Source organism: Osmerus mordax, chromosome 7 (assembly GCF_038355195.1).
Source record: "Osmerus mordax isolate fOsmMor3 chromosome 7, fOsmMor3.pri, whole genome shotgun sequence".
NCBI lineage: Eukaryota > Metazoa > Chordata > Actinopteri > Osmeriformes > Osmeridae > Osmerus > Osmerus mordax.
This window is the reverse complement of record NC_090056.1, coordinates 3,293,873-3,321,791: the sequence shown is the minus strand read 5'-3', so window position 1 is coordinate 3,321,791 and position 27,919 is coordinate 3,293,873. Positions and strand designations below refer to the sequence as shown.

The 27,919-nt window shown below is 44.8% G+C and overlaps 1 protein-coding gene across 1 annotated transcript in view; it reads right to left on the bottom strand.

Annotated features, from left to right (window-relative positions):
• The window catches only part of LOC136945765 (leucine-rich repeat-containing G-protein coupled receptor 6), a 66,257-nt gene that overhangs the window by 8,414 nt on the left and 29,924 nt on the right, over positions 1-27,919 (bottom strand). Inside the window, 12 exon segments of the mRNA XM_067239786.1 lie at positions 1,071-1,142; positions 1,269-1,340; positions 1,505-1,570; positions 2,137-2,208; positions 2,831-2,899; positions 3,308-3,379; positions 3,514-3,585; positions 3,944-4,012; positions 13,182-13,253; positions 13,510-13,725; positions 19,120-19,191; positions 21,100-21,171. Coding sequence (XP_067095887.1) covers positions 1,071-1,142; positions 1,269-1,340; positions 1,505-1,570; positions 2,137-2,208; positions 2,831-2,899; positions 3,308-3,379; positions 3,514-3,585; positions 3,944-4,012; positions 13,182-13,253; positions 13,510-13,725; positions 19,120-19,191; positions 21,100-21,171 — 996 coding nt within the window.

The following is a 27,919-nucleotide window of genomic DNA, read 5'->3' as shown; positions in this document are numbered from 1 at the left end:
TCACTGTCTGCTGTCTCTGGTGTCCATTTTTACTCCTGTGTTACAGCTCAGGGGAACATTTCATTTATATGCATCTGTATGTTTCACTCATTGAACAAATAAATTATAATTCTATACTGTTCGCTTGACGTAGCGTCCATTATCTGGGTCTTAGGTAGGCAGCGAGGGGCGGATCTTCAGCTCCTTCAGGCAACACGCCCCCCCAGTCTCAAGCAGAGAAGAGTGCTGATTTTCTCGCGATTTCAAAGCCTAATTTAACATACTTGTCGTGGTTTTTTTTCATTCGAATTTGGATGGGTAGTTAATAACACATTCTTCTGTGGTGTGCTGAACTTAAAACTCGTTTTCAATTCCACTTTACAGGATCTTTATTGTCTCAAGTTAAATGACTTGTGCTGTATAGAACTAAGTGATGTCTGCAAAATGACCTATGACCTTGGCATGACAGGTGCCAAGTCACACTAAGGGCCCTATCTTGCACCCAGCACAATTAAATTTGAACTTGCGCTCCTGGGGGCGGTTCAGCGAAAAGAGGAGGCGTGTTCCGGCGCAAACGTTCCCTGACTAAGCTAATTTGGGTGGGTTTCTCCCATCCCCATACAATGTCACTTCTCTGTCTTTTACGGCCCAGACGAAAGTGTCGGTCTTCTCGGCTGTGAACTGCTCCTGGCGTGCGCCTGGCAAATCCGCCATTATAATAGCAATCCGCCATGGAACAAGCGCGTCTGCTTTTAAGGCAATGTGAGATGACGCTCTTATTGGTTTATTGCACTTTACTCTACTGCTAAATGAATAAATGTAAATGTAAATGTACTCCTAAACCACACCTATGAGTAATGTATCAGTAGCTACTTCAGACCAACCCATTTTATATTTGCGTCGGGTGCAAGAGTAATTTATCCCGCCGATATAATAGCAACAGCGCCCGAGTTCCGCCCACAAAGTTACTTGCGTTTCGTGTTTGATACTTGCGTTTCAGATCGTTTAAATAGGGCCCTAAAAGATAATCCTGACAGTGTCTGAGGACACGATGAGAGGGAATGGATACAGTGTGTGGTGTGGTCACTCACAGCTTGATCAATGAGTGAAGGGAAGTGAACGCTTCTGGGTGGATCCACTCAATGCTGTTACAGCTCAGGTCCCTGAGAAATATACGCACACACACGCATGCACGCACACACACACACACAAACTGTGTCAACATTTTATCACCACTAGGTGTCAGTACTGTATGCTGCAGCTCCAGCCTTTGATAGGTGTTTACTCACAGAACCCTTAGAGAGCTGAGTTGCTGGAATGTATTTATCTCGATCCTCCTGAGTTGGTTGTGCTGTAGACCTCTGAACATACAAACACACACACCAACAAACGCATAAATTCCAGTTGAAAAAGCACAGGGAGGCTATAAATTTGAAGTTTATATTAGCTAATTTCTGCACAATTTCAGGGGAAAAGTCAGTCAGAATTTGGCAGTTACTGTTTGTGTATATTTGTGTGAACCTACATCTCCTGAAGCACTGAGCAATGGTAGAAGCTGGGCAGTTCCTCAATCTGGTTATGAGACAACTCCCTGCAAGCAAGCACACACACACACATGCAAGTTGAATTTGGTTAAACTCACTCCTCAGTACAAATACTGCACACCCACGCCATCAAACTTTTCAGTGGTGTAGCTGGCTAAAGCGGTGTTCATGAAAGGTGGTCATCGTGTGAGTCAGAGGACTCCAGTTTGATCTCAGGAGTGGGCACATGAGGGAGGAAGTGATCCTGAAGAGTGACACGATGACACGTGACACAAGCTCACCAATCTGTTCCGTTTTGTGCAGAGCACTGGGGAGAGGGCAAGTCAAAGTGGTAGGATCTGAGAACTGGTGGGCATTTGTAGACCAAAAGTGAAATGATGATGTACAGAATAAAGGATGAGTATTTACTGTATGTCTGTTTGGACATGAAAGTAGTTGTGTCTGCAAGTGAGATGGATGTTTTAAGGGGTACATTTGGTACTAAAGCTGTGTGTGCAGGAAACTTGTGACTGTGTGGATGTGCATTTCCCATGCGGGCATATGCACTTTATGTGTGCCCTTGCCTTCTCATAGCATAATTTATCTGTGGCGTGTGTGTGAGTTGTATACTCACAGCACTCTGAGATGAGGCAGCTGTTGACAAAGTCCCTGAGGGAGAGCAGAGAGACCCGCTCTGGTCAATGTCCTAGTGAGAGACAGAGAGAGAGAGAGAGAGAGAGAGAGAGGGAGAGAGAGAGGGGGGGGGGGGTTGTGTAAGCGTTGTTCAAGAGCAGGCATGCGAGAGGATTTCCCTGCCCTGTGACACTAATCCCATCAGACAGGGGGCTCAGTAGGCTGGTATGGGACTGGCACAGCTCTGTCCACTGGCCCCTTCTGACACTGACACCCTTTCTCCTCCTCCACCACCTCCTTCTCCTCCTGTCTCCTTGCCTACTCATCCTCCACCACCTTAGCCCCGCATACTCTCTCCTACATCTTTTCTCCTCCTCTTGGTCCTCTTTTTCCACCCCTTCATTCTCTTCTCCTCCTCCTCCACCTTCTCCTCTTCCTGGTCCGTCTTCTCTTCCATGTGTTTTTCTTTGTCTACTCCTCCTCCACACCACCTCATCCTTCTCTTACTCCTCTATCTTTCAATCCTTAATACTCCTACACAAGTTCATTTTTCGTCTTTCTGTACCAACTTATCTTGATGAAAAGCTTGCGCCATTAGGAACAGAGAGTCAGTGTTTGGTAATTAATGTTTGGTGTGTGTGTTTGTGTGTGAGGGAGAGAGTGTGTGTGAGAAAATGAGTGAGAGAGAAACTTACAGTATTTCCAGGCTGGTGGTTCCTTTCAGGTCGGGGAACTCTCGTATTTGGGTCGCTCCGTTCAGGGAGCTGCATTAATTCAGAGGACAGCTTGTTAGAGGACACACATACACTTACACACTATATTCTTACAGCACATTCCACCACAGTTGTCTTCCAACATCAACACTGTTCTGGCTACCCTGACTGTCTCCTTAGACGTCATAACTCACACACACACATCACCAAACACATTCTTACTGTAGAACACACACATTTGGATCACCACCGATTACAGCACCACATATTAACACCACATCAGTTCAGCTGTCCTCTAAACTCCAACTGACGATAAGCAATACACTTGATTTATAAAGTATGAAGCCAGCCATGTCTTTCTTTTGTTCTTTCTCTATGTCTCTCTCTTTTCTCTATTTAGCTACCTTCCTTCCTCCCCCTATCAGATTTGAACTTGTGTTCAACCTGTCTCAGACTCACAGCGTGTGCAGCTTGGGAAGGAACTGGAAAGCAGATCTGCCCACAAACTGGATTGGGTTCTCATAGAAGTGTCTGGAACATGAGATGGATTCATGGTTGGATGTGAGATAACAGTGGGATTGTCGCTGGAGTTTGGTGAAGTGTTTCTGCGCTTGGTGTGTGTTTGTGTGTGTGGGAGGGAGGGGGGGCTGAGTAGGTGGACTCACATGGTCTGTAGCTGGGGGTTACCCACAAAGGCTCTCTCAGGGATAGCTCGGATGTTGTTGTTGTGGAAACCCCTGAAACACCAACATACAACATTAGATGTGTGTGGGTGTGTGTGTGAGAGAGGGGGAAAGGGTGTGTGTCTGTAAGTGATAGGAGTGTCATGTGTCATATGAAGCAGCTGTTATTGAACAACAGACAAGCATTTTAAGATACATGAGAACACGTAGACGTTCACAGTACAGAACATCTGCTGATTGTGAGGGGTTTGTGTGTGTGTGTGTGTATGATGATGCTGGAGGGAGCCACTGTTTAGGGTGCGAGATTGTATCCAAGTGCCACATTAAAATCATTTAGCAGGATTACTGGCAATAACGCAAGTATGATAGTTATGTCAGGCAGGTGTGTGTGTGTGTGTCTGTTTTGACATACAGTTCCTGCAGCTTGGTGAGGGTCCTGATGGCTACAGGAAACTCCTGGAGATTGTTGTAGTTCAGGTCCCTGGAGATGATTGAGAGGGAGAGAGCAGGAAGAAAGAAAGAGAGGGAAAGATGGAGAGATAGAGATATTAGCCCTTATGAGTACATCAGATGGCTGGACGAGGAAACCTTTAATGCTTGGCTCTGATGAAACTCAGGGTCAAACGTGTCTTTAGTGGTCATGTATGGGTATGTATGTGTGTGTCTCCTTTGAGACATTAACAGCTGTAGTGAGTTGTAGCTGAGTTAGGTCTTAATGTGACCTGTCATCTTTGCTTCTCAGTTCGGCCTATTATTATGGTCTGTCCTTATTGGCCTCTTACTGGAGCAAAAAAGCACACAGTGCAGGTGCCGCCCCAACGGTGAACTTAGATAACGTGTGGTTGGAGAACTTAGATAACGTGAACAAGAATGATTTTCACAATCAAGCACGCACGTATGCTCGCACCCACAGACAGAGAACTCATCCATTGGCCACATGATTCATAACTGAAGAGACATGGCCAGATTAACCTCTCATTCCAACATCCTCCGCATGCCAAGCGAAACCTGTCATCTGCTCTCCTGAATCACCAGAAGCCCCAAACCCTTAACCCTCGTGCTGCCTTCGGGTCACATGACCCAAAGGTTCATAACGAACCATTGTTGTGTTTACCCAATTTTACCCAATACAAAAACAAATAAAAATAATTTTCTTTTAACCATTCCAATGTGGGGGGTCTGAGACAGCCCGACAGTTAAAAGAAAATGCTTCACTTTGTTTTTGTATGAGGTAAATTTGTCGCAATACGAAGGTGGTTCACAATGACTGATGGGTCAGAATGACCCAAAGATAACACAAGGGTTAAACACACAGGCCCTCATGTATAGTCGTGGCCATAAGTTTTGGCAATGACAAATTTTGTGTTTTGCAGTTTGCTGGTTCAGTATTTGAGGAAAATGTTTCACATGTTTCTATAGAATACTGGAATACAATAAGGCACATTTCATATTTTTTTAAGCTTTTTGGGGGCGAAAATTTTCATTTTGCAAATAGTCCCCTCTTTTACAGCAGTCTGCTCTTAAAATCCAATCAGAATGATAGTGATGTCACCTGGCTAGAACTTCACACTTTCCCCTTTGCTGATTGTTGGGGAAGTGTTGGGGTAGTTACTCAAAAAAAGTAATAGATTACACAATACTAGTAACTTTTTTTAAAGTAATGCTTGACTTTACTAGATTACTCACTGTTGAAAGTAACTAGTTACACTACATTAATTTTGGATTACTCCGTAACATCACCTGAGATGCACTTGCCCAAATCAACTCAAATTCTTATTATAATGGGGACATACACAAGATCTCTCTTTATGCTTTTTAATACCACAAAGCTGACAAAAAAGTTGTGAACATCAACCTAAAAGTTGTCAAGCAGAACAAAGCTACAGTACTGGCAGTGAGCAAAATGTCTCAAAATAAAATTATGCTTAAAACTTTAAATGGCAACATTTAAGCCTGTTTATTTCTGCTTTGGTAACCTGCTGTTGAAAGTCAAGTCGTGGCTGCTTGGCTGGTGTCGGCAACAATGGCAACGACAACCTTTTATCGGCGTCAGTGTTACTCAGGGTTCGGGGATCTTTAGCTACTAGTCTTGAGTTAGCATGATGCCGTTGAAGATTTGCCAGATTAGAGGTTGTGTTCGCGGCGGTGGAGAGGTGTTTTTGGCCTGTGCACAATGTACATTGTACAGTTACGTTTTTGTACTTTTGCGCAACTAATACGAAGTAATGTGCATACCTCCATCCCTCAAAAGACGTCCTAAGCGGCTCTGCCATTCTTGCTTCGCCTCTTGAACTCTAAATCGCAAGTGACGAGTGTTACGCAAACACACGTCCCTTACAAAAAATAAGTAGGGTGAGGTCAGGTAATGTGGGACCTCAGTTGGTGGAATTAAGGAGGTCTTCGAAGTATTCCTTCCACCGATCCAGGACGTCACCCATCGAGGTCAGCAGCGCACCATCCCCACCACATACAGCGTTGACAGTGCACTGATTCCCCCTCCTGAGTCGCCGGATGGTGGTCCAGAACCTTTTCAAAGCCGTTCGGAAGTCATTCTCCATGGCCTCGCCGAAGTCCTCCCACGCCTGGGTTTTTGCCTCCGCGACCGCCAAAGCCGCATTCCGCTTGGCCTGCCGGTACACATCAGCTGCCTCTGGAGTCCTACCAGCCAATAAAGTCCGATAGGCCTCCTTCTTCAGCTTGACGGCATCCCTCACCTCCGGCGTCCACCACCGGGTCGGAGGGTTACCGCCGCGACATACACCGACCGCCTTGCGTCCGCAGCTCCGGTCAGCCGCCTCAACAATGGAGGCCCGGAACATGGCCCATTCGGACTCAATGTCCCCGCCCCCCCCCCCCTCCCCCCCCCGAGACATGATCGAAGCTCTCCCGGAGGTGGGAGTTGAAGCTCCTTCTGACAGGGGATTCTGCCAGCCGTTCCCAGCAGACCCTCACATTACGTTTGGGCCTGCCAGGCGTCTTCCCCCACCATCGTAGCCAACTCAACAGTTGACAGCTCCGCCCCTCTACTCACCCGAGTGTCCAAGACATTCAGCCTCAGATCCGACGACACGACTACAAAGTCTATCATCAAACTGAGACCTCGGGTGTCCTGGTGCCAAGTGCACATATGGACACCCTTATGCTTGAACATGGTGTTCGTTATGGACAAGCCGCGTCTAACACAGAAGTCCAACAACAAAACACCGCTTGGGTTCAGATCAGGGGGGCCATTCCTCCCAATCACGCCCCTCCAGGTCTCACTGTCATTGCCCACATGAGCATTGAAGTCCCCCAGGAGGACAAGGGCATCTCCGGGAGGAGCGTTTTCCAGCACCCCTCCAGAGAAGGCTGGGTACTCTGCGCTGCCATTTGGTGCGTAAGCACTGTGACGTCACGAGTTGAGTCCTGGAGGGGTGCTACATTCCCCGGAGGTGGCTGCAGCCCTGAGCAGCTGTGGCTCCCTCTGCTGGGGGAGTTGGGGGCTCCATCCCTCCCTCAAAGCGGGGCGTTCCCGCACACCTGGGACTGATCAGACCCTGAGGGGTTTTGTTTAAGAGGGAGAGCCACAGTTAGGTGGTGTGTGGGGTTTTGGAGAGGAGGAGGATTCCTGTGCCAAGAAGAGGTGCCGTGTACATTTTTGACAACCTATGAGTTTGGAAGTATTTTTTTTGTTAATTCTGAAGACCTCTAATAAACTTCTTGTTTTTGTTCGACCCCGGTGTCCTCGCACTACTTTGATCTGTCCGCTGAGGGCTGTGTAGCCTCTCGTGGCGTCAGAGCACAAACAACAGTGAGGACCCATCCCCCCACCCGAAGGCGGAGGGAGGCTACCCTCTCGTCCACCGGGGTGAACCCCAACGTACAGGCGCCGAACCGAGGGGAAACAAGTATTCCCACCCCAGCTCGACGCCTCTCACCGAGGGCAACTCCAGAGTGGAAGAGAGTCCAGCCCCTCTCAAGGAGACTGGTTCCGGAGCCGATGCTGTGCGTTGAGGCCGACTATATCTAGCCGGAACCTCTCTACCTCGTGCACCAGCTCCGGCTCCTTTCCCGCCAGCAAGGTGACGTTCCACGTCCCTAGAGCTAGCTTCTGCAGCCGAGGATCGGACCGCCAAGGCCCCCGCCTTCGGCCGCCGCCCGTCTCACACTGCACCCGACCCCCATGACCCCTCCTGCGGATGGTGAGCCCACTGGAAGGGGGTCCCACGTTGTCTCTTCGGGCTGTGCCCGGCCGGGCCCCATAGGAAAAGGCCCGGCCACCAGGCGCTCGCCATCGAGCCCGGCTCCAGGGGGGGGGGGGGCCCGGTGACCCGCTTCCGGGCAGGGGCAACTGGGAACCATGGTTCGTTTTCTTCATGGTAGGTTTTTTGAGCCACGCTTTGTCTGGTCCTCTGCCAAAAAGTGTCCCACATTACCTAAAATCACCCTATATTAAAGTATACTATAAGTAGACTATACTAAAATATGGATAGTACACTTTTAGTTCACTTTTGATATACTTGTATGCTTAGAAAATAGTATACTTTTGATATACTTTTAAGAAGTATGTTTTGAAAATAGTCCACTTTTGATATACTTTTAAGAAGTATACTTAGAAAATAGTTCACTTTTGATATACTTTTAAGAAGTATGCTTAGAAACAGAAAATTGGATACATTTCTTCTGGAGTAGGATGTATGTTTTTCTATTAGGCCTATTATACAGCAAAAACAGTCAAAATACTCTTAAAGTACATTACAGGTTAAATGTTTGAGATCTATCTTGTATATTCTAATTATTCATGTCATGGAAAATCTATTATGCATTGCACATTGAATCTTTTTTGGTACTGAAGCTGTAACCTTAATTACTGCAAAAACATTTTGAAGCCCTATAGGCCCACTCTTATACTAATAATTATCAATTGGAGTATTAATGGAAAACACGAAAAAGCTACTTGAGAAAGAAGCAGACAGAAGTAGGGCATGACATTGGCACCCGCCCACCCGCCAAATGCGGGTAGAATTTGGCTGTGGCGGGTACAGCAGTCACTCTTACTAGCCACTTTGGCAGGTGGAATTCTACATATCTCTCGCTATAAGATTTGTTATTGTAGTCTTCTCAAAACAAAATAATAAACTCATTGCAGGGTTCTCAAGCCTCACGCATTGAGACGCACGCATTTCAACCAGCACGTATCGTTTCCCCGTGTTAAACAGTCTCGGCCACTGTACGTTCGTTGCTAAGCAACATAGAGCGCGAACACACGCGAAAGCTCGTCTCGTGGGGCTTTTGATCCAACTTGAGGACCCTGCTCAGTGCAAGGCAAGGATGTGGCGGTAGGCTACATAACAGGTGTAGGAAAACCCGGAGGGCAGACAAAACAGAGAAAAACTGGTGATGAAAGTGAAACCGAAAATAAAGAGACACAAATAAAGAGATAGCAGACAGTGAGCTCTCCAACTAGGCTACTTCTAACACATTAGCTACCATTTCACCAAAATACCATCATTCTACACCGAGTAGCCTAATATCAATTTAGCGGTTTGCACTAACTCATAGCAGAGATACCTCTGGAAATGTTATCTAGTATAATTATAACAAGCACACAGAACTGAGTGATGAACTGCTGGCGGCGGTGGATGATCCAGGTGCGACCGGAGGATGAACGGCCGGAGGGGCGATGCTCGGTACGGCTCCGCGCTGCAAGAGAAGCCGTGTGTTGGTGAACTCCTGTCTCTGGTCCATCTTAAAACTGTCCGCCGTGAAATGGTCAGTGCAGAGGCGGCTGTTGGAGTTTATCCGAAGCTTTCCATGAGCGTGGCTCTTCACAAAATCTATCCACCTATATTTCCTTTCATTATCAATAGGGAACTTAAATGGCGTTGCAGCGCAGCTGGAGTTCTTGCATCCAGGGAAGATGCCGTTGCGGGTGGTGGGAGACATCCTGAAGCTAGCTAGCTAGCTGATGTAGGCTACAATAACAGTACAGCAGGAGGAGCCATTCAGTGAGTAGATAGGGCGAGATGACGTAGATGACGTACATTTTCTGGCTCCGCCCATTAAAACCTGATCTGAAAACGGAATAGAAACTGTTCTTCGGTTTAACTCCACATTTCAGTGTGACAAAGTTTCAGCGCTTTGTATGCTTTCAGGAACTCATTTCACACGTATATAATGTACTTAGAAGCAAAACATGGAATTTACTTTACAGGATCTTTAACTTGGGGGATAGCTAGGCTAACTATAGCTTTACCGCAAGGCAGCTGCAGAAACGCCACAAGCAAAGAGGCCAGGGTGATAACTATTTACTCATTTTACTTTGTGATGTGAAACACTATTGTGAAATGTAATGTACAATATTAGCTGATATTATTAAGGAAGTAGGCCCACATCTACTTTCGGAAACGGTAGTCTGCTATTTCACTGAAGCATTAGCATCATGACATTAGCCTCTGTTGCCCGGGCAACACATACTACAGTGGTCTATGATGCATCTGTTTTCAATCGTTAAAATAAACATTCCTCACAAATACATTTTCGTTGTAGGATTTATTATGACATTAGTAAACGATTTGTTAGTAAAATTACCATTACCTGTGGTTTCAAACCAGTCTAGCTCACTGCAACGCTGTAGCCTACCCGAGACACGAGTGAGTAGGTTAGCTAACAAAAACATCTCCACAGCTGTTAAGGAAGTCAAACGGCGACAGAACATGTTCGGCACTCCCCTTACTCAAAAGTCTAAAAAGGGAAACTATCTGACTACTAACCTGAACTTCATTGCCACAGCCTAAACTTTGTCAATCTGTTAATGAAAATAATTAATTTCAGCCTAAACCGTACAACGGAACGTTAAATCCAATTCAACCAACGCAATCGCTACCAACACGAACACAGCAGTAGTCTAGTACTGTACCGTAGTAGTACAATTTACCGGGGCAGCTTCTCCACACAGGGCTATATCGCATTTTGCGTTGTTACTGACAATGATCGCTACCAGTGTGCTTTTTATGAATGAGCGATTTTCCACTAAATAAATGTCAAGCTTATTTACGTTTTTGGGGGCATATTTTCAGTTAGCAGATGGTTCTGTTTGAATCGCGATTCCATCTTCTACTGCCGGTAACGTCGTAGAATAATCTTCAAAGGGGGTTCTTTATTAATGAATGAATGCAATATGGGCTAGGCTAAATGACTGAAAATATCACGAGAAGGGAAAACTTAAAAGGACGTTTAAGTCACAGAGATTAGGTCAATTTTTACACCGGTCTGCCAAATTTATTCGTTTTGATTCAACTATGGGGCTGCCTCTTGCAGGGGAAATGAGAAGGCATCATATTTCATTCTACACTTTTTTTTGTCACGATTTTGCAGCCACGTTCTTGAAAATGAAAATGCATTTCTGGAAATGCATTTGAATTTGAATTGTGGTCACGATTTTGCAGCCACGTTCTTAAAATGAAAATGCATTTCTGGAAATGCATTTGAATTTTCAAATTTTACATTTCAAATTGCATTTTGGTATCTATTTGCTGGGGCAAGCACAAGAAAACTGTAAAATCGGAGTACAAGCCTACTGACTGTCTCAGTTTGTCTGTTATTGGAGTCGAAGTTCTAACATTAACTTACACAGCTACTGTAGGCTAATCAACATTCGTAAAAAAAGTTTGGAAACCTAAACCCAATGCAAACCTTAAAACTGACTTCAAATATTATGCATTTTTCATTCACGAAAAGAGCTTGTGGAGCTGTGGAAATATTCTCTATTCTACTGTCTGTTCTTATTCTTCTGTATCTCGCAACAAACGTCTCTCTTCGATTTGAATAATGCAACGCAGCAAAGTAAATGCTTCTTTCAACAAGAGGTCAAATGAGATGTCAATCAGCATCAAATTTCCAGTAGCGAATTAAATTTTGGGGTGCCAATCAGATGTCAGGCTCTGGCTCCGCTACTGTTCAGAGGTAACATCGAATTTAAATATTATACAAGGCCGGAATTCCGGACACAAAAAAATGCCATCTGGATCGAAATTACAAATTACAGTAACTGTAATATTGCATGGCCACTTAATCTGTAGCGGAATGATTTCATGTTCACTCAACTAAAAAAGTGTGATCCTTGTGGCAAAAATACTTTCAGCTCGTCCCCTTGGCCTTTGTCTTCGTCTTGGTCGGATTACTGCTGCCATTTCACCAGGAGGTATAAGCGAAGAAACCTGCATCCTGGTTTACACCTGCTTTTAAGAAGCGCAGAATTTTCACCGCAAAATAGAGGAGTGCTTTTTTGTACATACCGCGGAATACATAATTAGGCGCACTTTACGCATCCGCTCCCATCTCTTTATGGGAAACTCCCACTTTCCCCTTGACCCTCCCGTGAATGCATATGCATGACACAAATGCGCAATTTGCCATTTTCAGTTCCCGCGACAGGCAGTCTGCCTCTGCCCATCTCTCTATCTCTCAACAGACTCACTCTGATCCCTCACAATTCCCAGCATGGATAATGGCTTTTAAATAGAGTGTTAAGCCGGGCCGACACACACACACACACAAGCACACACATACACACACGCTTGTAAAAAAAGGGGTAAGACGTCATTTTTTACACTTCAGCAGGCTGTTAAACAACATGTGTCAAAAATGCTGTGTTCAACAGACCACCGTGAATATGGCACACACACACACACACACACACGCATACACATGCACACAGCAAAGGCAGGACCATAGCTGCTATTAAGGCTACTTACGAGGTGTCCCCATTATGGCTCACTGATGTGTTCCAAACTTAGCATATTTCCTTTGGACTGGAACAAAGTCTAAAAGTCACAGGCCATCATTTATTTATTTTCAAAGCATTTGAAAAGGTCCTTCTTAAAAAAGATATTAGGGTCTTAAAAAGAAAACTTTCTGACTGAGAAACCCTAGAGAAAGACCACTTCCAATAGCAGTGATTTGAGGAATTGTACTGCGCTTCAAAACACAAAACGATAATAATCCCACAAAGGAATTGAGCTGGCATTGAGATGACCATCACCTTGACCTTGAATTGACACCTGCCTTGGGTGATTGACAGCCCCCGTTATGAAACCTATTTTCTCTTGGCTTCTCCCCCATCAAAGGAAAGCTACTTTTCCTTTGATGTCTGTGCATTCATTTTTCCTTCGTTTTTTTTTTCACAGATTGAAACATCAACCTAAGGGCTGGGATTTCTGATTTTAGCAACATTGTGTCATTGTGATTTAGTTATGTTAAATATTAATCTGCAGTTCTAAGTGCATGAATTAAGCATTCCAGTCATCCAATGGGCAGCATTACCAGGTTTATAAATTCAAACAAAGCTAGTTTTATCCAAACTTTTAACACTATTAAACACTATAAAAATGTCTCTAGTTGTTTATATTGTTTTTTATAATTCATTTATATTACTCCTTGTCAGTTTAGGCACGGGTCATACAGATGTCTTGTGATTGGTCTAAACCCAGCCAGCTCACTGATTTGCTGTTACCATCATGATAGCCTCTCATTATGATAAATGCTGTGTGTTGGGGGAAACATACTAAGTTGTCATTTACCGGTTAGTAATGAAAGTATTGGAGTCTGAGTGTTTGTGTGTATGTGTGTGTGTGTGTGTTTTTTTTTTTGGGGGGGGGTGTGATACTCACAGTGTTTCCAGACTGCTTAGGCCCTCAAAGCTCCTCTGGCCCAAACCTTGGATCTGGTTGTTATGGAGATGTCTGTGGAGATGGGGAGGCATTGAGAACAACTACCATGCAGCTTACCCCATGGCAAGACAACAGCAATATTACTGGTGAAGTTACGGACACACAATTAATCACATTTGTGTGTCCCTATTGAATCACAAAGCACAACACATTTATCCTCTTACATACACAATAGCATAAACACAATCACAAGCACACTGAAATCACTGTCAAGTTTCACCAGCACAAGTACACATTCACATCCACACACACAGCTACACGTTCTTACAGCACAACGAGGGCGGTCAGGTTGGTGAAGGCATAGTCGGGGATGTTCGTGATCTGGTTGAGGGCCAGGGTCATGGCCTGTAGGGAGGGCAGGGCATCCAACGCCCCCACGGGGATCTCCCTCAGGGAGTTGTCGTCCAGCCACAGGTGCCTGAGGGAGCGCATGCCGCAGAACGCCTCTGGGGGGACCGCCGACAGCAGGTTGGCATCCAGTCTCCTGGAGGGGACAGGAGGGGAAGGGTGGTGTGGGTAGGGCAGAGTAGTGGGGGGGCAGGAGTGGGAGAGAGAGAGGAGGGGTGGAGAGGGGGGGGGGAGTGGTGGAGGGGGGAGGGTAGGGAGGGAGGGAGGAGAAAGATGGTAGGGGAGAGGAGTGGTAGAGGGGAGGAATGGAGGGACGGAATGGAGGGGAGTGGAGAGGAGTGAGGAGGGAAGAGGAAGTGGTGGAGGGGAGTGGGGTGGAGAAGGAGGGGAGTGGTGGAAGGGGGGAGGGTAGGTGAAAAAAGTGGGGAAAGAGGTGTGGGACAGGAGGGAAGGGATAGGAGGATAGGAAGCAGGGGAAACGAGTCGAGAAGGTTGGGGAGGTGATTATATTTAGCAGAAAGAGCTTTTCAAAGAAACAGGAGTTAGGAGTGACAAGACATTTGTGTGATGTCTAGAATCAAGTTTCCATATTGTAACTGCTTAACAGTGAGCTTGTGTCTTGCCTGAGTGGTGCCTTAGTTTACAGGACTACCAGTCATTAGGAGAATGAAGGAATATTTTAATCCCCTCCATTTTTTCATCTTGCATTAATGCTGACTGTCGCTTCTCTGGAGGCTCCTAGACATGATTTACACATAGACGTGCAGTATGGGAAAGGGGCACACACACAGAAACACACATGAAGTCTACCCTCAAAAACATTTACAAGTCTTGTTCCGGGAGGATATTTCTGGTTCTTGGAGGAGCTTTTCATTTTCAGAGTATGCTATGAGGACCATGGAGCATGCATTTTCTAATGCTTTCTTTCTGTCTTTGTGTCTCTATCTCTTTCTTACGGTGTTTCTCTCTCAGTCACCTTTTCTTGAAGGTGGGGAGATAGTCAGTGTCCCTGATGGAGGTGGGGAGTTGATTCCACCATTGGGGGGCCAGACAGGAGAAGAGCTTTTGTTGGGACCGGGCGCTCTTGAGCGGTGGGATCACCAGACGGTTGTCAGAAGAAGACTGTAGGTGGCGGGTGCGGGTGTAAGACTGGAGGAGAGACTTGATATAGTCGGGTGCATTCACCGCTCGGAAGGTCAGTACCAGAGTCTTGAATCTGATACGGGCCGTGATGGGAAGCCAGTGGAGGGAGATGAGGAGCGGGGTAACATGGGAGCGTCTGGGTAGATTGAAGACCAGACGGGCCGCCGCGAAAAAATGACAATCACACCTTAATGACACACCTCTGGAAACGTGGTCTCAACAGCTGAAGAGGAAGGTGGACCGAGGAAGACTCTTATAAGGAAATTATAATTAAAAGTTGTGTTCTTTGTAAATATTGTTCTCAACAGCTTTTAATGTCATGTTTGATATGATTTTGTTTCTTATTTTACGTATTACATTCTAGTCATAATTTTAATGCTGTAACATGTACACGTACAGGGTTTACAGAGTTTGTTCTTGCAGCAGACCAACATGTGTTTAACATGTTCCCTTGTCTTGCAAGGGCACCACTTGTTCTACTACAGCCTTGATTAATGATCCAATTTGAATTTGTATGCGTTGGACAACTTTTCAGTCATATGACCGGTGTCCCCATTTTAGTCAGGTTTGGTTGTATATAGGAAGACGTTTTTACCACTCACTTTGAGTTCTGTTTACGATACAGCTCCGGTGTGTTAGGCACCTAGTCTTCATTGTGAATACCTTTGTTAACGATTGCTCTGAAGGTATGTTTTGTATTTGATGATATTTCATTATTATTGTATTGATTATCTTACTATTTAAATAATAAACTATTATTGTGCATTTTAAGTTACTTGTTCTCCTTGAAACGTATCTATCACGCTACGGCGGTGAAAACTTTGATCTAGTCTGGTTGATGCGGCTAATACTGATTATAAACATAGACTTTTGAAGTAGGTTTTAACTTAATGCCTCTGAGTCACTTACGGTGGATCTCCATGCTCCGAAGGAATTTACCGGAGCCTCTGAGTGATTGGTTTACATATTAGGTCTACTATGGTTAAATCCATATTATAGTAATGATAAACGACTGATTAGTGAACACGCATACTTTAGGGTCGATGCTCTGATCATGATGTCATTAACTGTTTAGCGCTCAAGGTTACAGGTAACGCACTTGTGCACATTTCTAAAGTCAGATATTAACGAGTCAATTATCTCCCTGAACATCTAACCAGAATTGAATTGGGTTTCCCAAGCCGGAGACAAAAAACAAGCGTTTCCGGCCTTATGATCTTCCTCCTACCTACACCAACCTGCTTAGAAAAATGTTTCCCCAGTATCAATATACACTGAAGCTCCTTTCATCTGACCCAATTGACTTCCCTCCCTTTTTCCATATCCTCCTCCTTTCAAGCCCCCCACAAACACACACACACACGCACACACTGCAATGTGCCCATCCCGATTATGCACACTCCTTAGACAATTTGTACATGGCACCAGCCTCATTTGAATCCCCGTCACACACACACTTCATGGTGTGGCGATGTATGATCTCTCAAGGAGACACAGAACAGGGTCCACTTCCCTCACCGTAATTCTTCTTTCTGTGGCTTTTCACACTCAGTTATTCATCTCTCCTCCTGTCTGCCTCGCTCTACTCTGCCTGTTTGCCTCACACACACACACACACACAAATACACATATACAGCACAGACACTCTTTTCCCTACACCTACTCCCATCCTGCCCTGCTCACCCCTCATCCCTCCCCAAACAAACGCAATCATCAAAGTGGGTTCTGAAACTTTGAACTTGGCCCAGCAGAGGAGGACTATGACACATACAAGCATCGGCTACAACTCACTCTCGGACCCTTCTGGTTCTATGCGACATGGCCACTTGTAGACCTGCAGTACAGGAACCCTGCCTTCCGCTGCCATGATCCAGCATCTAATAACACCATTCCTCCGGGTGCCGAGCTGCCAAAACCCGGGGGAAGGTTCCAGACGGAACCGAGAAAGTTCCATAGGAGCCAATAAAGCAGGGTCTGTTTTCTCCTCCTGGTCACATCAAAGACTGGGGGTTTCATTCGGACCCGAGAAGGTCTGAAACGATCTAGCAGACCTCGCTAGTGAGACTTTTTCTGGATTCTCAGGAAACGCTCATTGGGTATCAAATTGTGAGAAGGTTTATATGATTATAAAATTAAATTGATCACGATTTTATCAGATATTTTTTTTCATATTTGACAGTCATGTAAGCATGCCCACAGACACACAGTCTTCGTTTTATTTGGTCCTCTATTTATCCCTCTCTATCTTTCCCTCTCTTTCACCGGTGTCTTTTGTGTCTCTATGATGCTCTGACAAACTTCACTCATAAACATTGCCATCTTCCACAATCCACCTACATTGGGTTTATCGTTGCACTAATGACATGATGGGCCCTATTTTAACAATCTGAAATGCAAGTATCAAAGCACAAAGCGCAAGTAACTTTGTGTGTGGGACTCCGGCGCTGTTGCTATTATACTGGCGGGATAAATGACTTTGCGCCTGGCGCAAATCTAAAATGGGTTGGTCTGAAGTAGCTACATTACTAATGGCTGTGGTTTGTGCGTAACGTGCAATAAACCAATCAGAGCGTCATCTCACATTCCCTTTAAGAGCAGGCGTGCTTGTTCCATGGCGGATTGCTATTATAATGGTGGATTTGCCAGGCGCACGCCAGGAGCGGTTCACAGCCGAGGAGACTGACGTTCTCGTCAGGGCCGTAAAAGATAAAGAAGTGACCTTGTATGGGAAAGGGAGTCAGGTGGCTGAGCGGTTAGAGAATCGGGCTAGTAATCAAGAGGTCACTGGTCACACCCGCCGTGCAAAATGACGTTGTGTCCTTGGGCAAGGCACTTCATCCTACTTGCCTCGGGGAGAATGTCCCTGTACTTACTGTAAGTCGCTCTGGATAAGAGCGTCTGCTAAATGACTAAATGGAAATGGAAAGGCAGAGCAGTTTTCTCATTGCACTAAGTTGCCCACTCATGCTGCTCATTCCAATTCTTAGTCTTATTTTTATATATATTTTATTTTTTCAATTGTTATATTTTTTGTATATATTTTTCAATTGTTTAGTTCTTAGAATTAGTTTAACCATTGTAATTTTTTACTTAATTTAAGACCCGTATATGTTTATTGTTTGCACCTTCCTGCCACAGTAAATTCCGTTGTTGTGTAACATACATAGTGAATAAACCGAATTCTGATTCTGATTGGGATGGGAGAAGAAACCCACCCAAATTAGCTTCGGTTAAACAGGCGTGGGAGGAAATTGTTACAAAACAATGTAACGTAGCTTCGCAGGAAGAAGACCCTGGCCTCGCCAGCAGTGCGCACGGGCCAAGCATGCACCCTTAAAATAACATCTGAATAACGCGCCATTGACTTTAGACTACGTTTTTCCTGGTCTGTGGCAGAATTTTTTTTCTGAAACTGCAAAATAGCACCAGGGAACGCATAGCCCGGGACACGCCTCCTTTTTTGCAGAACCCCCCCGGGGAGCGCTAGGTCATTACGTAATTTACCGACGTGCGTCTGTGGAGGGAAAAGTCCGCTTTGCGTCGAGTGCAAACTAGGAATGATACTTGCGTCGTTGACAAAGTAAATTGTTCTGGGTGCAAGATAGGGCCCGATATGTGTCCATGTGTGTGTATATGTGTATGTGTGTGTGATCAACTCAGTCAGACTCTCTATTTGCTGGGGAGGAGACCACACACATACACACACACACACACACACACACAGTGCCTAAGGGAGGGCCTGACCACAGAGCCACAGTTGAGTGTGTGAGTGCAGGCTCAGTAGCTGGATTGGGGAGGAGCAGGCCGGTTTTCACCAAAGGAGAGAGACGCTGTTGGTGGCAGAGGGATTACACAAGCCCTCCCGGCCTCTGTGAAAACACAGGCAGCGGGAGAAGAAGGAAACACGACTGTGTGTAACTGTGTGTGTTTGTGTCTACGAGGTTAAGGAAATTACCATACAGATGTTTACCTGGGAATTATTCATTTGGAAAAGAAGGATCTGGAGTGTGTGTGGTACGAAATTGCAAGAAGGGGAAAGGGCAGATGAGGTAGTCCAGACACATGGACCCTCCGCACACACGCACACACTCTGACCCTTCTGATGATACAATTAGGCCCCCAGAAACCCTTATTAGCCTGGGGGATTGCGGTGTGGGTGGGAGAGTGGAGAACAGGAGAAGGGGAAGAACGAAGGAGAAGAGAGGAGAGGGGGAATTGATGGAAAATGGGGTTGTTTCACAGCTCATTGGAGATGGTCTCCCTGGCCGGCAGTGTCTGCCCTCTCCTCATGGCTTCCAGATGGTGTCAAAAACACAAGAGGAACCATTTCTCTTTCTATCATGAGTGTGTGTGTGTGTGTGTGCGTGTGCCAGGACACACTACTCACAAGGACAGGAGGTTGGGTAGGTCCCATGGTGCGTCTTCAGGCAATCTCTCTAACTGGTTGTTTTGCAGCATCCTGCAGTACAAACACATTATTTTTACACTTTATTTTCCAGCCTAAGAAAGTTTGTGTGTATGTGTGTGTTTTCTGACTGAACCGGATGTGTCTGTGTATGTGTGCAGATATGTTTCTGTGTGTCAGGCAAAGCAGATAAACATTAATATTCCCCTCAGTTGGTTCAATGGCAGGAACCAACATGGGAAAGGGTAGCATGTGTCTGTGTTTGAGAGAGAACTTGAAGAGAAACAGAGCGTATGACAAATAGAGGAGGGAAATGTAGAGAGAGAGAAAGTGAGAGAGTGGGGGGGACTCCATGGGTGGGCTGCTGATGTAATAATCAGAAGAATGGAGAAGAAAGTCAGGAGGAAGTGGAGAGAAAACAATATCGTACCCCTCCCCCCTGACCCTCTTTCTCTAACCCTCTCTGTCTTTGACCCCCTCTCCCTCTCTCTGTCCAACCCCTTCAAAGACCCTTCCCTCACTCTTGCTCTGCTCTCTCTCTCTCTCTTCCTCAATGTCTCAGAAGTCTTTATCAGGCCCAGTCGACTCTGAAATCCGAGTCGGAGCAATACTGTCTGTTGAGTGGTCCCTCAGAGCCCAGGCCTCTATCATGGTGTCGTTCAGGGTGCCACCACAGGCAGTGCCAAATGTGTGTGTGTGCCCATGCCAAATGTGTGTGTGTGAGTCTAGGAAACCCAGTGTAAGGGAGCCTGAAGAGTCATCAACACCATCACATGTAAGCCTGGCTTTACCTCTGTGAGTTTATTATTCCAGACTTTTTATTATTATTAAACTGTGTGTGTTATTCCTCTATGGAAATGATGACATGATATGATAAATACATTTGATTCTGACTGTGGTCATATTTCAAAGCAAACCCCAGCAAGGAGTCACAGGAAACCCATGCTCATGTTATGTGTGTGTGTGTGTGTGATTCCTTGTGTGCGTCTACAGGGACCCTGCTTCTCAAACAGACCCTGCGGTCTGTTTGAATCTGACACAAAGGGACTGTGATATATTCAGGAAGGAAATATTTCAGCTGAGAGGGGCGTGTGTGTATGTATCTGTATGGGTGTGTCTGTGTAGTTGTACAAAATTGTGTGTGTGTGTGTGTCTCCAAGTTTGTTTGTGTGCAGGTCAAAACCTTGTCTCTTGCCAGGCTAGCCAGACCAGTAAACCCGGTCCTAGTAGACCAGCCAGACCAGCAGATCTGGTCCACTAGTACAGTGGTTCTCAACCCTGGTCCTCAAGTACCCCCTGTCCTACATGTTTTAGATATTTCCCTGTTCCAACACACCTGATTCAAATGAATGGTCATTAACATGCTTTTGCCTAGACTAGTTTTTGATGAATTTGAGAATGTTTAAACTGAAAAGGCTTGAAGGCTGATCCAGCAAACAGACTGTAATATCTTTTCACTTTTACAGGCCAATCATTGATTTCCATGCTCAGTAGGATAATACCATATGTAGACTGTTCTTCTATGAGTTTGAAAACCAAGAACAGGCTTAGCGTTATGGGGTGTTGGTGAGGGACTTCACACTGGTAGGTTAGAAACATGTTGTCACTTTCTCTAATCTCTGTGGGTGGTGTGTGTGTGTGTGAGTGAGGGAGAGGCTGTGAGGGTGGGAGTTCTTTAAATGGCTGCTTAACACCTGTGAGCCTGTGTGTATAAGTGTAAGTTCAGGCAACTGGGGGTGTGTGTGAGAGAGAGAGCTGAAGTAACTTTCAGCTGTGCAGTTCTCCACTACCTCATAAACTTTAACTGTGCTTAATGATGCGTGTCCTATGCATTTTATTCTGTGCAGACACACAGCACACCCCCGCCACGTGGTCAGAATGGAACAGCCCACCAGGGGCAGGTGGTGCTGAAGGATCAGCCCATCAGAGGAAGATAGGGGGTTAGGGAGGTAGGTTACTCACAGGACTTTGAGGTTGTGAAGACCCTGGAGGGAGTGGCCAGAGATATACCTCAGCTGGTTTCCCGAGATGCGCCTATGTGAGAGAGAGAGAGAGAGAGAGAGAGAGAGAGAGAGAGAGAGAGAGAGAGAGAGAGAGAGAGAGAGAGAGAGAGAGAGAGAGAGAGAGAGAACAGTAGGGAGGAAAGGGTAGAAAGAGAGAGAGATATGCAGAGAAAGAAAGAGAGAAAGGACATCTAAGATCACAAGTTATGACCGCACTGTCTGCTTTGTCTTACAGGACATGTTTAGCTCTGAGTTGCTGGATCACAATTCCACGATGATGTAATCTTCTCGTTCCTTTTACAGGGGTTAGAGTCAAGGCAATGTGCAAGAAATATTCTATCCCTTCTCAACATGGTTGATGTTGGCCCACAGCAAACCCTCAAACTCTACCCAAACCCAGCCTACAGAGAGCAGGAATGACTGAGTGGACTGTGGACTGAATGAGATTAGGTCAATGTGGTGTGCAGAAGAGGAAAATAGGCCTTTGTCTGTTTAAATGTGTGTGTCTGTCTATGCATGTGTGTGTGTGTGCCTATTACTGGTTGCAGAGTGACTTTGAGGGGCCTTGCCTTTGGTATCTGAGGTGCGTGTTTGCACCACACACACCACGCACTCACATTCTAGCAATCCAATCAGAGTGTTTATTAAACACACCACCTAATGGTCATTTGTGTGTGTGTATAAGATGTCCAAATAAATAACACTCTGTCCAAATTAGTAACTCTCAAGGTCACAAGCTGGAAGCACAGTTTTAAACAAAGACCTGGTTTTCACTATTTCAGACCACCCAGTTCTAGCGCACACACTCCGTATAAGCATACACAAGCACACACTGCTCTGGCCAAAAAATAATAATTGTGTCCCATAGCTCCACGCTATGCAGGTGAAATGTGCCTGGCAGTGTCAAACCAATGTCAAGCACTGCGTTGAGCTGAATGACATCAGTCTGGATGTGGCACACAAGCTGCCCACTCATCTCCGCCAAAGCCTGCATCTCACAAAGCCAACAACCAAGAGGTCCTGGCAGACAGTGGCCATGGCGGCCCATGGATGGAGGTCTGACATCTGATACCCTTGTCAACACATTGTCTCACTCTTATAGCTGTGTGGTGCACCGCTACTCCCCCCCCACACACACACACATACGCCTGCCAAATCTCACACTAAGATTCTCTTCTTGTTCTATTTTGTGCTTACACACACACAGACAGATCAGGGAGTACAGAAGAACACACTCAAAAGCAGGCGAAAATACATACACACACACACATACACACCCAGTGGTCTACGGTTTCATCGTCCGCCAAGCCATTGTGTGGCTGTTAAGTCATGCTTTGTGATATGTGCTTTAGAGTTCAAGCAAAGAAACACATTCATACAACCACATACGCATCTACACACACACACACACACACACAACCATACACATTTCCCTACACATATACAACCACTTACTCATGTGGGGACACACACATACAACTAGAGAAAAGAAGCACACCATATGATTACACACACACACAGCAGAAAAGGTGTCCACACACATGCACAAAAACACCATCTAACCATCCGTATCAATCTGGTTTGTCACAGACCTTAAAGTGAACACAGAAATACGACCCTTGTCTCTGTGCCAATCCGCCAACACAGCTTTTCCTCATTAGCTGGCTCATTTAGAGCCAAAATAGCATTAAAGTCGAATTAAATTATTCCTTTATTTGACTTTGTTTGCTGGTTCCTAACATTGGTGGATGAGAATATATAGAATCAATTCAGTGCAACAATTTCGCATGTGCAAACATCTGCTGTTGAGTGTGCCCAGCGACCATCTCGTCTCCTCAGGGCCAGTCCTTCCTATAGGTGACATAGGCAGCCGCCTAGGGCGGCATGAAGAGGGAGGCGGCATTTTCCGAAGTGCATCCATTAATTAACCCTCCCACACTACCAGCAAAGGGCGCCAACCGCGCCACGTCATAAGTACGTGTTGTGGTTGTGGTTGTGGATGCATGGTTGCATCTCCCAACAGGACAGGCCCTGCTTACCCACATCATCTGTACGTACGTACCGACTGAGGCATTCCACTCCGCAACATGGGGTTGTCTTGTGACCCTTGCACAAAGAGAGAGGGGGTCCTCGTACTCCCAACATGCAGTACTTCTCCTTCCATGCTCCAGTGGTGGAATGACCTCCTCGGTCAACTATACACATCCTCTTCAAGCTTTACTTCAACTAACTACCGGTACTCTTTTGCTCAATTTTAAGGCCCCAGAAAGTAGCACTTAGTAGTTTGTTGCTTCTTGTGATACCAGCAAATGTGTCCCCTTCACATTGTTTTGAAGATCCTGTTATTCCACTGTCTGGCATTAGACTGCACCTATTAGAGTGTTTGATGTTGCACTTATATGTCGTGGATTTTGTTGCATTGTACTAATAAATTCTGTAAATGAGATGTTATTGCTTCACTGAAGTATTATTTTTCTTCCCCATGCCTTAATTAGCTAGATACTGTAATTGAGATGTTATTGTTGCGAGAATTGGTGCAACCAATAAGAAGCATGTTAAGAAAACCGTTTAAGGTTATTGGTTGGTGGTTTGATGCAGTGTAACCAATATAGCGACTGTCGCAAGATTTAGTTTGGTAACTTTTTTACTTTGCATGGAAATTTAGTAACCAGTGTCATTTTCAATTAGTCAAACTTGTAATAAAAACTAAATTACAACAAACATGAATATTGGTTCAGAATAATTGTGAGTTACAGTAGATTTTGTAGAAGTCTGCATCTCGCCATGCCCATTGTAAATGTTTACTAGAGGATCTTGATCGCTCCAATATTCCGGACACACAGATGCCTGGCAGCAACATACAGCAGCAACAAATGGCCTATCTACCTTTCTGTATCTATGGAATGTACCACTGTTTTTCACCAGTTTGTGTTTGGTAAATGGCTTTGTCAGCTACTGTGTTTGACTGTTCTGTACTATACTGTTTTTGACTACTAGGGTACTAGGGCTTAATGTATCTGCTGTGCTATGTAATGCTCTACTCACCTCTGCCCTACTCAGGTTATATGCTTTAGGCAAATGAGGTCCACTTTTTGTTGTGGACAACTTCAATTCCAATTCTAATGTAACTATTTACTGAAGTAAATAAATACCTGAAATAAGGATCTAAACAGGCTTTTAGCTTAATCTGGTGCACAGTTGGACAGCAGTACAGTACGTATAGGGGTATGCTGCTTCACCTGGATGATGAAATACATGAAGGAGAGATAGGGCCTTATCTGGCAGATAGGACAGGGAAGGATGTGTGTGAGGGAGAAACTGTTTGTGGGTGGGGGTGTTTGTGGCAGTTTTCTTTGAGGGGGGTGTACATTCTGTTTGTATGTGTGTTTGTATGTATTCCTCAATACTTTGGTTTGGAGGAATACTTTGGTATTGAGGAATGTATGTCAAAGTAATTTGAGATATTCTGAGATAGAAGGAGTAACATAGACCTTTTCTCTGCTGTAACCCCTCAAACATATATACATTGTGTGTGTGTTACTGTACACACATGTTTGTTTTGTGTGGGTGCATGCGTGCATCAGTGTTAGTGTCCCACATAAAAACATACATACAGTATACCATGAGGCTATTTGAGATATGTGTTTCACAGCAACCAGCAGTAACTCTTCCTCTGCGTCCACCCCCATGTCACAATCAACACTATCCCCAGACAATCTTATCTGTCCATGAAACCAGGGTAGTTTGAACCTTTCTCGCTCTTTCTCTCTCAGTCCCTCACTCTCTCTCTCTCTTGGAAGTCTTCCACTCTACCCTCTCTCTCTTTCTCACCCTCCTCTCAGTCCCATTTGGAGTCGTCTGAGGCGTCAGTCTAAGGCATCTGATGGAACAGGATAGGAAAGTTTGGAACAGCAGTTAAAAAAAATGCCTGATGTGCGTAGGAGCTTCAGACAAAGAGGGTGTTGCATTTAAATGATAAGGAGTACAATCTTTTATTTATTTATCTTTTAAAAATACGACATTGTAAAACATGTTTCGCATGTGTGCCCACTGTACTGTTAGATACCATATATTGTTTGTATAATCCGTTAACCCTTTAAAATGTCTACACACAATGAGGTATTTGTAAATAATTAGTTACAAAATTTAGTAAAACATAATTATTATATTCTTATACAATATGTGTAACATTACTAAGTTATATACAAACACTTTGTTATGCATTGACAAAGTTGCACAACTACAGATTAAACTAATTAAACAAATTATTTATTCTTAATAAGTAGCAAGACACTTTCGCTATAAGTAGCGAGATACTTTTAACAGCTGGCTAGCTAGCTTGTAAGAGCCATGGCCCCAGATAGTAGGCTAGTAGCAAGCAGTATGTGGTCTCAGGAACTTAGAAATTAGCTAAGTTGGCAAGAATTGTCAAAGGCTGACTAGTTAAAGACTCTATACAAAAACATTTTTTTCTGATGTTTATGTCCCCTATGTCTGATCTTGACCATACCGACTTGTGCAAAGTTTATCACTATAGAAGTGTTTTAACAATCCTCCATGGAAGAAGTTTGTGCACTTCCCTACAATCTGATATTCAAATGTGTCCCATGCAAGCTAGGTTTGGCATGTCACAAATTCAAAAGCCAATCACTGTCTAATATGCACATGCTCCAGTGCAGAGCGGATTTATCCATTTTTGGATAGTAACGAAAGGTTTGACAGCAGACAATGGTAGAGTATGCAATTATTTGACTTAAACCAGACCTTCTTTCTTCCTTCTGCTATATACAAAGAAATCCCATTATCTTACTGAAATGGTTGGAATTGTTGTATAGACATTGGGCTGACATGCCAACAAATCTGGAGGGACAATGTGTCTGTAATGGTCCTTTCAGTTAATGTATGGCTGGATCTCTCCAATGATTCCTCTAGCCAATTTGCCAAACCTCTAACCCAATCATAACCCTGCTATTTCACTGGCCAACCTAGGCAAGCAGCGATGGTGGGCGAGGTCTGTTCTATTTGCGTATTGAAATATCCATGGATCCAGAATTTATCAATGAAGCAAAAAGAGTAGATGTTGGCTATTTAAAGCCCATAGTCAACTTTTTTGTTTTGTTTTTAAGTGGGAAAACCATGTTAAACTAAATATTTATCAAAGCAGAATATTGTTACCTACTAAAAATTATTTTAGTAGCATTTTACATAATAATAAATTGATTTAGCAGAGCTTTTATTTAAAGTGACATGCAGAGGGTAATTTGAACCTGATGTTTCAATTTGCTTTGAACTTACAGTTTTTTGAATCAGAACACTGACTTCTTTTTACTAACTTGTACTTACATGTATGGTTGATGATAGATCTCTGATGAGTCTGAATGAGAGTAATATTGCTTGCAGCATGTTTCTGATAGTGTTAGTGAGTAATGCGTACTGTACTAATTATATTATCTTTGAATGTTCCTTCTTTGAATTACAGCCTGTTCAATTACAAATGGTTTCATCAAACCATTTGCAAAAGACTATTATGTTTTTATTTTTATTTTGTTGTTGTTTTTTTCAAACTAAAATCATGTGTTGTGTTAACTTGAGACGAGTACAGCAGCTTCAGGCATGGCCAGCCAGAAGGGAGTGACAATAAATGCATAAAAAGGCACAGAGAGTTCTCACTTTAGATTAGGTCACACAAAAGACTTAACAGTTAGTAAACACTTTATAGCTATCTTTTATTAAGCAAAAGTTGCAATATTATTTAGTGTTGTTAAATGGAATATGAACACACCCATTACGCTTTAGTCCATATCATATATAGGATATAGTATGGCTGTGAAACTCAACAAACCTACAAGCAACCAGCTTTCAACAGCAACAGCTAAATGTTTGGCTTCAGCTTGCAGGCTACTTAACACTGTGGAGGACTGCCCTTGAATTACTTTCTAGAAAGAGTAAGTGCAAGTGATAAGGAAAATAAATGTTACCTTTTAAAAATATTTGAAAAGTTGACGGGGGGGGAGGGGTGGATGAGGTACAAGTGAATCCACTTGTATGTGGATTCACGGCGACGGTGACCCCTTTCATCCTCTGCCAGGAACCTCGGGGTGACAAGCTCTCCTTCGCAGCCCACATTGCTGTGGTCTCCCGGTCGTGCAGATTCACCCTCTACAACATCCGGAAGATCATGAGATACCTGTCTGAGCATTCCACCCAGCTGCCAGTCCAAGCAATTGTCCTCTCAAAGTTGGACTACTGCAACTTGCTGCTCGCCGGTCTCCCAGCATGCGCAACCCGCCCTCTCCAGAGGATGCAGAACGTGGCGGGACGTGTGGTCTTCAATCTACCCAGACGCTCCCATGTTACCCCGCTCCTCATCTCCCTCCACTGGCTTCCCATCACGGCCCGTATCTGATGCAGATCTGCCCCCCCCCCCCCCCGGAGCACAAATCGGAGAAACTCCCCCCCACCCCGCCTCGGAGCCCTCTGCTTGTGGTGTGGGACGGTTAATTAATGGACGCACTTCGGAATTTGGCGCCCCCCTCTTCTATAGCAAACGCCGGCCCTGACTGCACCCGACTACATCAAGTCTCTTCTCCAGCCTTACCCCCCCCCCCCCCCCCCCTTTTTTTTCGCGGCGGCCCGTCTGGTCTTCAATCTACCCAGACGCTCCCATGTTACCCCGCTCCTCATCTCCCTCCACTGGCTTCCCCATCACGGCCCGTATCAGATTCAAGACTCTGGTACTGACCTTCCGAGCGGTGAATGCACCCGACTATATCAAGTCT